Source organism: Phascolarctos cinereus, unplaced genomic scaffold (assembly GCF_003287225.1).
Source record: "Phascolarctos cinereus isolate Bilbo 61053 unplaced genomic scaffold, phaCin_HiC Scaffold_2;HRSCAF=192, whole genome shotgun sequence".
Classification (NCBI taxonomy): domain Eukaryota; kingdom Metazoa; phylum Chordata; class Mammalia; order Diprotodontia; family Phascolarctidae; genus Phascolarctos; species Phascolarctos cinereus.
In genome coordinates, this window is record NW_027555625.1 from 334,826,696 (window position 1) to 334,841,000 (window position 14,305).

The following is a 14,305-nucleotide window of genomic DNA, read 5'->3' on the forward strand; positions in this document are numbered from 1 at the left end:
ATTAGACTCACTAATAGATATTCTATTACAAAGTTTTTTTTAAAGAAATAAAGAACAATTTAAACAGCTGGAGGAATATTCAGTTCTCATGGCTAGGCTTTACCAATATAATAAAAATGACAATATTATCAAAATTAATTTAATTTTAATGCTATACCAATAAAATTATCAAAGGAATACTTTGCAGACCTCTATAAAATAAAAACAGAATTCATTTGGAAAAACAGAGATCCAGGTTATCAAGGGAAATAATGAAAACAGGTAGAGACAAAGGAGTTCCATCACTTCTAGACTTCGAATTATTATAAAGCAGTAGTCATCAAAACTATTTAGTAATGATTAAAAAATAGAGAGGGCAGCTAGGTGGTGCAGCAGATAAAAGTCTAGGCCTGGATTCAGGAAGACCCGAGTTCAAATTCAGCTTCAGATGCTTAATGCTTGTGTGACCTTATACTATTTGTCTCAGTTTTCTCAACTGTAAAATGGGCTAGAGGAGGAAATAGTAAACCACTCCAGTATCTTTACCAAGAAAACCCTAAATGTGGTCACAAATGGTGTCACACAACTGAACAACAATAACAAATAAAAAGGTAGATCAATGGAGCATATTAGATAAGAGAGAATCAGAAACAACAGAACTCAACAATCAAGTGTTTAATAAAATGGAACATAAATTACTTAAGAAAAACTTTACTTATTTAATAAAAACTGCTGAGAAAACTAGAAAGCAGTCTGGCAGAAATTAGGCTTAGACCAACATATTCCATACCATATTCCATAATATACTCTCAATGGAAATGTGACCATAATATTAAAGATGATACTAATAAAAAATGAGAATAGAAGCAGATCATATACCTCTCACAACTATGATTAGGCAATGTATTCTTAACCAAACAAGGGAGAGAAGTAATTACAAAAGATAGAATAGAAAACTCTGACTATATGAAACTGAAAAGCTTCTATGAAAATATTTATATCAAATTTCTTTAAGAAGGGTTTGGTATCTAACATATAAACAATTAACATACATACATACACAATACAAATATAAATGACCAAAAACCATTCCCTAATAGGTGACTGACTGGTCAAAGGATATGAAACTATTAATAACCATACAAAAGAAATATAAGTCACTTAAGAAAGGCAAAGCAAAACAATCCTGAAGTTTCACCTTACAATGTTATAAACTGACAAAGACAGTAAGAGATAGGAATGCTCAAATGTTGAAGGGGTTGTGGGAACCTAGTTGGTGCACTGTTGGTGGAGCTGTGAATCAGTAAAATCATTTTGGAAAGCAATTTAGAATTATACAAATAAAATGCCTAAATGTGTTACTAAAAGTGTCCTTTGATGTAGAGATTATATTACTAGGCTTATACTCCAAGGAGGTCATTAATAAGAAGAAAGTTTTCATACACATCAAAATATTTATGGCAGCATTTTTTATGACAGCAAAGAACTAGAAACAAAGTAGAGGCCTATCAATTAGAAAAAGGCTAAATAAATGGTGGTATTTGAATGTAATGAAATCTTACATGATTCCATTCCAGACTTCAAACTATCATAAAGCAGTAGTCATCAAAACTATTTAGTATTGATTAAAAAATAGAGATGGCAGCTAGGTGGCGCACTGAATAAAGGTCTAGACCTGGACTCAGGAAGATCCGAGTTCAAATTCGGCCTTAGATGATATAAAAAAAAATGATCAATATGACGAATACAGAGAAGCATAAAAAGATGTACATAAACTGATGAAGAGGGAAGTAAGCAGAGCCAAGAAAATACACACAATGACTACAAAAATGTAAACAGAAAGGACCCTCCTACCCCCCAAATGAATGTTCCAAAATTATAAAGAAAAGCCATGTATGAAAAGAAGATATATGATTAGATATATCCACCTCACCGCTCTACAGGGGTTGGAGGTCCAAAAGTGTTGTTCACTGCACATATTTTCAGACTTTCTTGATTTATTCTTGACTGGATTCATTGCTGTATACACTGTTATCCTTTGTGGTCTGTGACACTGCTTTCTCCTAATTGTCATTTTAACTATTTAGCCACTCTTTCTCTATGTCTTTTCCTGGATCATCCACCCTTCCACCCCAACAGCTTACCTCATGCCTACCAAGTAGGGGTAGTCCCCAAGGCTCTGTCCTGGTTCCCTTTTATTTATTTTTTATATACATACATATGTGTGTGTGTGTGTGTGTGTGTGTACTTTTTTTATTCGTGATCCCATCAGATCCACTGGATTTAATCAGTTATGCTGATTTTTCCTTTTTTTTTTCCTTAAAAAATAACCTGTGTTACACGGGACGTGGAAAGAGAGGGATCCTGGGGATACTTATAGCAACATAAAAAACAAAAGATGTAAAAACTTATTTAAAGAAAAACACAGGGCAATGTACATGGGCAAGAAACCTAAATTTAATTCACCAAAAACTTCATAACAAAATTTCAGAACTTAAACATTAAGAAACAAATCTTTCAGGAAGCAAAGAGGAAGATTTTCACACATCAAGGAAAAAGAGCTTAAATTACACAAGATTAAAACTTGTATATGAAAAATGGAAGAAGTGGAATTTTATATTCTAAAAAGCAAAGGAATTTGGTTTATGATCCCAAATAACTTATCCTTCAAAGCTGAACTCAACAATGAATAAAGATGGATCCTCAGAAAAAGGGAAAAATTAATTCATTCCTTCTGAAGTCAGAGGTGAACAGTCCATTTGATAAGCAAACTTATCAAACAAAAGAAACCTTAATAAGTTAAACAAGTTCATGCAACAAAAAAAGAATAAGCAGTTAAATCTGTGCTCCCAGGGCTATTAAAACAAACAAACAAAAATAAACAAAAACCTCTGGAATGCCACTGAGAAAACAAAATGAGAATATTTACAAGGGACTTCAGAAATATGGTTAGTCACTTACAAAGGACATCTAACCACAGGCATAGGGAGATAGAGGAAAAAGTAGATCTTCAGGAACAAATTCTCATCAAGGAGGAGAGCAGACAAAATAATATCTTTTTAGAAATCCTACTTTGTCTGAAAGTCATAATATTCCCAGGTCCTTGAAAGGACAGAAATTATTTTATGGGATGGAGTAAGAAGGGGGTAGCAATCAATGGTTAACGGATATTCACAGAGACGAAATTTACCTAAGAGTCTGGAACAATGGTCTTATTTTTCAGATGGGGGAATGTGAGTTGCAGTATAAGCAGTTAATAAAGACAAAGCCTATATTCAAACTGGATTCTCCAATTCTAATTTCAGGGCCTGTGAAATTCTTCTCTCACTTGTGAATGAAAATATCTTGAGATGCAAGACAGTTGGGGGAATAAGTTTCTTAAGAGTTAATATAGCTGATTCCAGACTTTGCAGATGGTAAAGTAAAGGCCCCAGATTCTACCAAGTATTCTGCCTTTGATCTTTACTCTCTCCTTAGCTAATGGCTTCTTCCCCACTATCTATAAATATGCTCAGTCATCCTTAGCAAACCTGCATTTGACCATTATAAGCTATATTCCTCAATTACTCACTCATTTACAGTTAAACTCCAAGAAAGGATTTTTTACATTCCTTACTTCTATTTCCTCACTTCCCTTGCCATCTTACCTACTGATTCCACCACTTGATTGAAACTGCTCCCTTCAAGTTTACTAGTGACCTTTTAGCTGCTTCATCTTATGGCTTTTCTCAGTCCTTATCCTCCTTGAACTCTCCACAGCTTTTGACACTGTTGACAACCCCTTCTTTCTGGATTCACTCTCCTCCTACGTATTCTGTGTTAGTTTTCATTTTAATTATCTGATCCTTCTTTCTTTGTGTCCTTTCCTGGATTATCCTCCCTCTTCTGCCTACTGTGGGCAGTACCCCAGGCTCTGTCTTGTTTCCTTTTTTTCTCTCTCTATACTTTCTTATTCATGATCCCACTGGCTTCGGTGAGTTCAATCATCATTTATAAGCAGATGATCCTTAAATCTATATATATATATACAGCAGTACTCTCTTTAGGAAATTCCAATCCATTATGCCACCAAATTTCTGCTGGTTATCCTGTAGGAAATTCAAATGTAATCTGCCCAAAACAGAAACTCATTAAGCTTCTTCCCCATTCCTACCTCAAATCTATGCGTTCTCCTGAATTCCCCATTTATACTGATAGAACCAATCAGTTAATCTAAAAGTACTTCTTAAGCACTTACAATGTGCCAGGCACTGTCCTAAACTCTGGAAATATAGAGGCAAAAACAGTATTAAATCCTCTAATGAGGAGAGAACATGCAAACCATTATGTAAATACAAAATACATATGGAATAAAAGGTAAACTCAGAAAGCACTAGAATTATGCCTGAGAAAGGTTCCATCAGCCTTACAATCTATTTTCTCAAGTCTGGAATTACCTTTGACTATTACTTCTCTTTCTTTCTCAGCCCTTATATCCAATAATTGCTGATTCTTATTGATTCAATTTCTATAACATCTCTATATCAGTACCCTTCTCTTTAGTCATACATACCTTCTACTCTGGTTCAAGTCCTGATTATCTCTCACCCAGATTACTGCAAAAATTTCCTAACCACTCTTCTTGCCTCCAGTGTCATCATTCTTTAATTCATTCCCCACACAGCTGCCAAACTGGCATTCCAAAACAGATCTGGCCGTATCACCTCCCTACCTCTGCTTCAAAATCTTACTGTCTCTAAGATAAAATGCAAACTCCTCTGTCTGTCATTTATCTGGCTCACTTCTCCTTATACAACTTTCCATTTTTGGCAAATGGCTTGGCTAACTTTCTTCCTTGTATGATAGTCCATTTCTTGCCTCTCCACCTCCATACAATAACCTTCATGTTGGAATGCACTCCTTCCTCACCCACACCCCACTGAATGCCCAGCTTTCTTCAAAACATAGCTCAGATGTCACCTTCGATATGACGGCTTTCTGGACTCCCACCTATCACCCTCCCCCCAATTATTAGCATCTTCTCCCTCTTTGTCTATTTACTTATCTACTTTTGTGGCCCCAGTGCCTAGCATGATATCTTGACCATAAGGAATGCTTAATCAATATCTGATGAATTGAACTGAAGGCATCTGGAGCTTCTTCCAAAGTTCCAAGCCTTTTCCTTCAGGAATGAATATTCCTGGAAATAAGGCCCCTCAGAAGGTCTTTCAACCAAAGAAAGCTGGAAAGAACTTTAATCACATCCTCACTTGGACAAAAGAAGGGATAAACTTTTGTCTTTCAGAAGCCACATATTGAAGGGAAGGTGGCCTAGCAATTCCAGATCTTACATTGTATTATGAAGCAGCAACCATTAAAACTGCTTGGTACTGGCTAAGAAATATACAGTGGTGGATCAGTGGAATAGGTTAAGTATGCAAGACACAGTAGTCAATGACGATAGTAATCTATTATTTAACAAACCCAAAGACCCCAGCTTCTGGGATAAGAACCCACTCTTTGAAAAAAACTGCTGGGAAAACTGGAAAATATGGCAGAAACTAGGCATAGACCAAAATCTCACATCATATACCAAAATAAAGTCAAAATGGGTTCATGATTTAGATATAAAGGCTGATACTATAAGCAAACTGGGAGAGCAAGGAATAGTTTACCTATCAGATCTATGGAGAACAGAAGAATTCATGACTAAACAGGAGATAGAGAACATTATGAAAAGCAAAATGGATAATTTTGATTATGTTAAATTGAAAAGTTTTTGCACAGACAAAGCCAATGCAACTAAGATTAGAAGGAAGATAGAAAATTGGGAATTTACAAGCAGTCTCTCTGATAAGGGCCTCCTTTCTAAAATATATAGGGAATTAAGACAAATTTATAAGAATACAAGCCATTCCCCAATTGATAAATGGTCAAAGGATATGAACAGACAGTTCTCAGATGAAGAAATTAAAGCCATCTATAGTCATATGAAAAAATGCTCTAAATCACTATTGATTAGAGAAATGCAAATCAAAACAACTCTGAGGTACCACATCACACCTATCAGACTGGCCAACACGACAAAACAGGAAAATGATAAATGTTGGAGAAGATATGGGAAAATTGGAACACTAATGCATTGTTGGTGGAGTTGTGAAATGATCCAACCATTCTGGAGAACAATTTGGAACTATGCCCAAAGGGCTATAAAAATGTGCATACCCTTTGACCCAATGATAGCACTTCTAGGGCTATATCCCAAAGAGATCATACAAATGGGAAAAGGACCCACATGTACAAAAATATTCATAGCAGCTCTTTTTGTGGTGGCAAAGAATTGGAAATTGAGAGGATGCCCATCAATTGGGGAATGGCTGAGCAAGTTGTGGTATATGAATGTAATGGAATACTATTGTGCTATAAGAAATGATGAACAGGCTAACTTCAGAAAAACCTGGAAAGACTTGCAAGGTCTGATGCTGAGTGAAGTGAGCAGAAACAAGAGAACGTTGTACATAATAACAACCACATTGTGCGATGACTAATATTGATAAACTTAACCCTTCTCAGCAATACAAGGATCTAAGACATCTCCAGAGGCCTTGTGATGGAAAATGCTATCCACATCCAAAGAAAGAACTATGGAAGTTGAATTGATATCTTTTTTTTCCTCTTCTGTTGAGTTTTGTTTCCTTTTTCTGATGGTTCCTTTTATTGGTTTTAATTTTTACTCACATCACTAATGTGAAAATATGTTTAATAGGAATGTAAATGTATAGTCCATATCAGATTGTGCACCATCTTGGGGAGGGTGGTAGGGAGGAAGGTAGAGAAAAATTTTAAACTCAGAAGCCACATACTGTAGGAACATTTATGTGTAAAGGCCACAAATAAGAGATTAAATTCTAAGAGTATCCTAGAAGAGGAAAGGAGCAAGAAAGGAGAAGAATCAAATGAACATTTCTTGGAAAAGGATGCCCGGGATGTTTGTTATTCAAAATAAAAGATGATTAGGGATCTGCAGTACAAAGGGATGATTTATGTATGCTGGAGGAAGAAAAGGAAAAAAAGAAAAAAAATAAGAATAGAATTAAGGAACATGAGCTTGGCCTGAGAGAGCAGACTGGATTAGATCTCTTTCAGGCATATAACACAAGACAGAAATAATTAATGATGATGATGATGATAGGCTTGCAAAGTACTTCACAAATATTATCTCATTTTAACCTCACAACTATTTTGGGAGGTAGATTCTATTACTAACCCCATCTTGTAGAGAGGAAACTAAGCCTGAGAGAGGTTTAAGTGAGTTGCTCAGGGTTACAGAAAATATGTGAGGCTGGATTTAAACTCAAATCTTTCTGGCTCTAGGTCCAGTGCTCTATCCACTGCACTACCTAACTGACAAAAAAGGTCCCATATATGCCAAAATATTCATAGCTGTACATGTTTATGATATAATCAGAAATAAATATGATATAAAACAAAAGGTAATAAAAAGACATTTTTGGAGAAAAGGAAAAGGAAATCTTTTATGTGGAGAACTGGTTGAATCTAAAATGATGAATAAGTACTGTGTTTACCATCAGGCAGGACAGTAAGGTGGACATGTGCAACAGGAGATAGAGAGCTGCTGCTCCCTATAACAACAAATTTAGATATCTACAGCTAAAATCTGTTGTTCTAGAGGTCTTTTCTGGCTGGACCACCAAAATAATTTACTTCTTTCTTTTTTGTAGTTTTGGTCACACTTCCAAGATAAGCTAATTAATGGTAAAGTTCTATCAGTTTTCTCTTTAGTGAAGGGAAAAGCACATGCTAGTAACACACTAGGTAGGATTATGGTCTGGTACAACATTATTGCAGTTTATGGTTACTTTCATAAGAAACAAGTCCCCATATGAAAAGAAAGTTCTCAGTTATTGACAAGTTAAGGGAGTGGTTGGTATAACTTCAATAATAAGCAATAAAGATTTTCAAGAGTACATTTGTTCTGATTTGCTCGTTTGTTTTCCATGTTATAGGATCAACTAACTTACATGCACTTTATTTTCCTATTTGCCCATTTGTGATATTCTAGCGTGACTATCACTTTCAAAAAAGTAAAACTCTTTAGATTTCCTAGAAAGAAAACAAAACAGCTGACATGGGAAGAAAAACAGTTAAGTTCAGGACTTTCTGAGGGAAAAAAGTACCATATTCCACAATGACTTGTTGTAGATCATGGAGCTGTAATGAATTAGTAACATACATTATTTCTTGAGGTTTGTTAAAGGTGGCTTAGAAAAAGTCTACTATAGGAAACCTCATTGCTAAGTACCAAGTACCAGTCAAACCAGGACTTTATAAACCTCAAAGTTTGTTATACACAATCTCATTTGATGCTCACAGTATCCCTGTGAGACAGATAATTATCTTCATTATCTCCTTTATCCCTAGTTGAAGAAACAGCTTGTGGTTACAAAACTAGTAAACGTCTGAGGCAGGATCTGTGCCCACATCTTACTAGCTTCAAGTTCAGTACTTTTTCCCTCTACGCAACACTGCCTTTTAGCATAAAGATTTAATAATCAATGAAATTCTTTATCTTAGAAAAGGAATGGTTTAAGGAACATGGTTATGTAAGATTATTATTCTCTAGTAAACTTACTTCTTTCTAATATAATATGATACACTTCTGTCCTATGAAGTTAGATTTTCAATCCTTAATTATTTTTTGTTACACTATACCTTTTGACATTTGAAATTCCATTCTTCTAAATAAAATGTTAGGAAAAATGCTTGGAAAGTGCTATCTTTTCTTCTATAAAATACTACTGAAGACTGAGAGATAATCAAAGAATGATTTTCTGATTAATGTGTGAGAGACGACCTTAGGCAAGGCAACCCAAATTAGTTTTAAATTCATCTTTTCTTGATTTAAAAAAAAATGAGAATGGTAATTGGCACACGGCTGCTGACTTCTCAATTCTCTAAGGCATATGTGAAACATTCCACATTATTTGGAATGTTTTACAAGTGGTTGCTACAATAAAAAAAGGTCATTATTATTGTATACTTCACACAACATGCTTCTAAAGACATTATTGCATTGTTCTCTTGTTTTCTTAAATTTTGTTCCCAGCTAGGATCTGAGGGGAGGATTATGGATACAGTTTGGTATAAGTGAAATGGGAGGAGATTGTAGAATAAGAAGCATCTTTCCAGATTAGCCATCAGTTTAGTCAGGTTCAGGCAGGCTGGTCTCCAGGAAAGTCAGCGTTAGTGGGATTTCCAAATCTCATTCAGGTCAAGCAGAGTCTGGTCCAGCATCCTTTGTATGCAGAGGTATACCTCTTTGGTGCATTTCAATTTGCCTGTCAACTCATCACTTATTTTTTCAAGCTTTATTGCCAATCTCAGTAAATTCAACAAAGGTCTCTCTGCATGCTTGAGTTTACTGGGTATGATATTAACTCCTCTACAAATTTATCTTCGTTCTGAGAATACTTTTCTTTAGGAACATTAAGATATTTCAGATTCTGAACCAGATAACCTTATCTGCTCATCTCTCTCCTGAAGATGGGACTCAGGTAGTCAGTTCATTCCAAATTTTTTACAATCATCAACAACTTGGGACATCTCCTGCTTCCTGGGCATTTCTGTGATGTTCTTTTCCTCTTTAACTTGGATTCCCTGGAGCCTCATCTTTTCATCTTTCAGAACCAGATTTTCAAATGACCTTCATACTTTTTTGTGACTATTAGATTTGTCTTATGGTCTATGTTTCTCTCTCCAAATTCCACTAGAAATGCTAAGACTATTCACTGTATAATCATCAAGCTATTGCAGAGCTTCAATTTGGTGTTTCACTATTTCTATGGTGACACTGGCCATAGTGCCTGTTGCATGCAGGTTCCCACTCTTACTGTGCCTCAATGTGGTCACTCCTTCTCAGCTCATAATCATAAATGTGATTCTCTATTGCTACTTATTTATAAACTTAAAGTATCTTCATTTTGATAAATAAATATCTAGTTTAAATATAAGAAGATTTTGGATGTATTTAAATGTAGTATTAAAAGCTTGAAATCAATCTTTTCAGTTTAAATAATTTTTGTCTTGTTAATAAAAGATCACAATTATTCCTGAGGAATTACGTCCCCAAAGCAACTGTATATGCCCTTTGACCCAGTAAAACTACTACAAAGTCTATTCACCAAAGAGATCAAAGAAAAAGGAGCAATATGTACAAAAATATTTATAGCAACTGTTTCATGGTGGCAAAGAACTGGAAACTGAGGGGGTGCCCACGAATTGGGAATGAATGGCTAAACAAGTTACAGAATATGTATGTGACAGAATGTTACTGTATTTTAAGAAATGATGAAGCTGATGGCTTTAGGTAAACCTGGAAGGCTTATATAAACTGATGCAAAGTGAAAGGAGCAGAACTAGGAAAACAATTCACAAAATAACAATATTGTAAAGACAAATAACTTTGAAAGACTTAGGAACTTTGATCAACAGCATACAATGAACCACAGTTTCAGGAAGCTCATGATGAAACATGCTACATACACCTTGATATAAAAAGGTGATGGACTCAAGAGTACAAACTAAAGTATATGTTTTTGGGGGGCACAGCTAATGTGGGAATTTGTTTTGCTCGACTATTTATATTTGTAATGGGTTTGAAAAAACCCAATATTTAAAGATAGTAGCAACAGATTTCTGGAGTGTTTGGAAAAAATAATTCAGAATCAGTGAATAAACATAAGTATATTCACTTGAGCATGGCAGGCAAAATGAAGTCAAAATTAACATAACAATTTCCCTAAAATAAGTTTAAAATAATTAAATGTGAAAAACATTATCTCTTCAGCCCATTAAGATGAATGCAACCATCTGAAAAAATGTGGTCTTATATATTCAGTTTTCACTAGATTTTTCTTATAGAGATTGTTAGACTGATGTTGCCACCATATTGCCAGATCTTTTTCTAGACTTTTAGGCAAATATAAAAGCTACAATGTGTGCTAGAACTTAAAAGTGCATATGTAATTTATATATAACTCAATAATTTATTACATGTAAGAGGCAAACTATATACTGGACTGTCCCAGTATGGATCCTGAATATCTGCATTATTCTTAATCCAATTTAGGAATAGGTCATTACTCTTGTAAATAAAGTATCTAAATGCTATTTACTAGTTCCTTTTCAGCTGAGAGTTTATGATTCTATTGAAGGCCAAAAAAATTGTTTTCTCTCACTAAATTCGAGGTTTGTATATAAGATGTAAGATGGACCTTTTTTTATACAGGAAAATGAAATCACTTCCCTATTGTGTTCTGCTTCCACTGAAATTATGACATATAGCTACAGATGAAATTATACCTTGTTGAAATTAAAACATTAAAATGTGCTAAGTGTAAAATAGGTCGAAACCATAAAGGTTTGTGAAAGAATAGCAATGACATTAAAAGAAATGGCACAGTATAGTAGATGGAGTGCTGGTCTAGGAGTTGGGAAAAAAACTTGGATTCAAATCCCACCTCTGATGGTAGTTAGCTGGGATAACATGGGGCAAGCCAATAAGTCTCTGTAAAATCTTGTATAGAAATATGTAAAACTCTTGGAAAAAAGTTTTTAAGAGAAAATAGATCATTATGAATCTAATACTTTCCAAGGGAGAGACAGCTTTGAGTATCCAAGTATGACTTCTTAAAAAAGCATATTCTCAATTGTAAATTAACAAAACTGTAAGTATAAAGGATTAGACTCTCAACCTTTTGTGAACATAACAGGATATAAAACTGTTGGAAAGAATACACTCCCTGTTAATCTCTATGTTCTTTAGAAGCTCAGTTCCAGTGCTATTTCCTAAGCAAACTCTTTCCAAATTTCCCCCATTGTGAGTACTCACGAAATTATTTCAATTTATTTATATTTAAGAAGACATTTGCAAAGTGACTATTGGTTAAAGAAAGGTACTAGGATACAAAGACAAACTAAAAATAGTTCCTTTTCCTTAAAGAATTTATGATACAAGTATAAGTAAATACACAATATATACTAAGTAAATTTAAAAAGTAATTGGGGGTGGAGCAAAGACCACTGAGAAAAGCAGGAAAGGCGTGGTAGAGGAGGAAGCACCTGAGCTGAACCTAGAATTCTGAGGGATTCCAAGAAATAAAGATGGAGAGCATTCCTGGTTACAGTGGCACAGAGGAGAGAAATCAACTATTGTATAGAAAATAGTAAGCAGGCCAGTTTGCTAGAACAGAGTGCTTGAGAGGTAATAATTTTAAATCTCTCAACTGGTTATTAAAAAATACATGAAATACATAATAAATAGATGGATATCCTAACAGGGCAGCTAGATTGCACAGTGGACAAAGTGCTGGCCCTGGAGTAAGGAAGATTTGAGTTCAGATCTGACTTCAGACATTTATTAGCTGCATCATCCTGGGCAAGTCACTTACCCCTGTTTGCCTCAGTTTCCTCATCTGTAAAATGAACTAGAGAAAGAAATGGCAAACCATTCCAGTATCTTTGTCAAGAAAACCCCAAATGGGGCCACAAAGAATCAGACATGACTGCAACAACTGGATAACAACGATTACGACAACAACAACAACAACAACAACAGTTACCAGATGTCCTAATCAGCTACTATTTTATAAAGTTCAATTTTCACTCCTAAAGATGACAAGTCTGTAGTGAATTTTTATAGCACATTTAAGAACATCAAGCCTATTCTCAATAGTATGAAAATAATGAATACAAAACAGAAAATATACATTTGTATAAATTTTTATGATTGATCAGTAATGTTGAAAAGTACATTATTCAAGACTATGAATAATGACATAGTCATTGTTCCTTGCCACTACTCCTAATAAGTATATAAATTCAATAATTAATAGATTAAATAATTTTAGCAACACACAAGAATTATCTACCTTTGAAAGTGGTCTAAAGAAAGGAAAAATACCATTAAAAAGGATACAAATTTTGGTACAATGGGATCAGTGATTTTAATGCACGGCTTGCATTTATAGCTGTAGCTCGAACCATAATGGGAAGGACTTTTCCATTTACAATAGCACCATCAAAAAGTGGACCAAAAAATGGAACCTAAATCAGAAATTAGAAAGTTATTTTAGAGTTTAATATATTCACTAAAATATTAACAAAACAGGTGTAACAGCATTATCTGCATATGGTAGTTTTAGGAATATTAGTCTGGTATTTTAATTGTATTCTATGATAATCAATACATGTATTTATATAACGAGAACAGGACTTGGGAGTTGGGTGACCTGATTCCAAATAGTAGCTATGATACTAGCTTTATAACCAGTGGCCAAATCACTTTTTCCTGGGCCTCAGTTTCCTCATCTGTACATGGAGATAATGCTTACAGTGACTGATTTACAGGACTACTGTGACAAAGAACTCTGTAAATTTTTAAATACTACATATACATTACTAATAAGAAGACAATCACCCTCCTCCAAAAAAAGAGAAGGCAGAATTCTACAGAATACCCATGTGAAAATATTGTAATAATAATAGTAATAATTAGCATTTATATAACACTCCAAGGTTTGTAGCGCACTTTATAAATATTATGTCACTGGATCTTCACAGAAACCTTAGGAGATAAGTGCTCTCATTCTCTCCATTTTACAGATGAAGAAACGAAGGCTGACAGAGGTTAAATGACTTTTCTAGCTAATTTCCTGACTCCAGATCCACTGTGCCACCTAGCTGCCTCTTTTCGTGCACGTGTATGTGCGTGTGTGTGTGTGTGTGTGTGTGTGTGTGTGTGTCCGCACTAATGCAGAGAATATTCAATTTTCTACTACCACTAACTCTTTAATTTTGATTGGGTGGCTTTGGCCAATTCTTGCTAATGTTTTTTGCTGTGGCTTCTCTTGTAGAAGGCTTGGACAATAAATATGGGAATGGGAAACTGTCTCATTCACCTCCTGACTCTGATGGGGCTAAGGACATATTAATTAATTCTTAGAATGCACATACCTTTTTTTTTTAAAGCAAAACTGTGAATAACTTAGCAAATACATTATTAAAAAATTAAAGAAAATGCAATCCACATACCTCAGGTTTTTTCATTATCTGGATACTGAACATGTGGTTTTTCATTGGATATATTACAATAAGGACATCACCAAATTCTGTAGGGATAATTCCTCTTCTATAGTCTCTAGTATGTTCTGACCAAACAATGTGCACTTCATCATTTCCTAAGTGTCGCAACTAGGAAAACAAGAAAGTAATAGTAACAAAACATTGCATAAAATACGTAAATACGTGTAGTCCCACAGCTATAGAT

General features: G+C 34.7%; 1 protein-coding gene across 9 annotated transcripts in view; it reads right to left on the reverse strand.

Moving 5' to 3' along the window:
- RALGAPA1 (Ral GTPase activating protein catalytic subunit alpha 1) overlaps nucleotides 1-14,305 on the reverse strand; it is a 318,940-nt gene that overhangs the window by 34,600 nt on the left and 270,035 nt on the right. For all 9 annotated transcript variants that reach the window (XM_020991372.2, XM_078150316.1, XM_020991370.2 and 6 more), the window contains 2 exons: nucleotides 14,071-14,229; nucleotides 12,956-13,083 (listed from right to left, as the gene is read on the reverse strand). In XM_020991372.2, coding sequence (XP_020847031.1) covers nucleotides 12,956-13,083; nucleotides 14,071-14,229 — 287 coding nt within the window. The remainder of the gene's footprint in view (nucleotides 1-12,955; nucleotides 13,084-14,070; nucleotides 14,230-14,305) is intronic.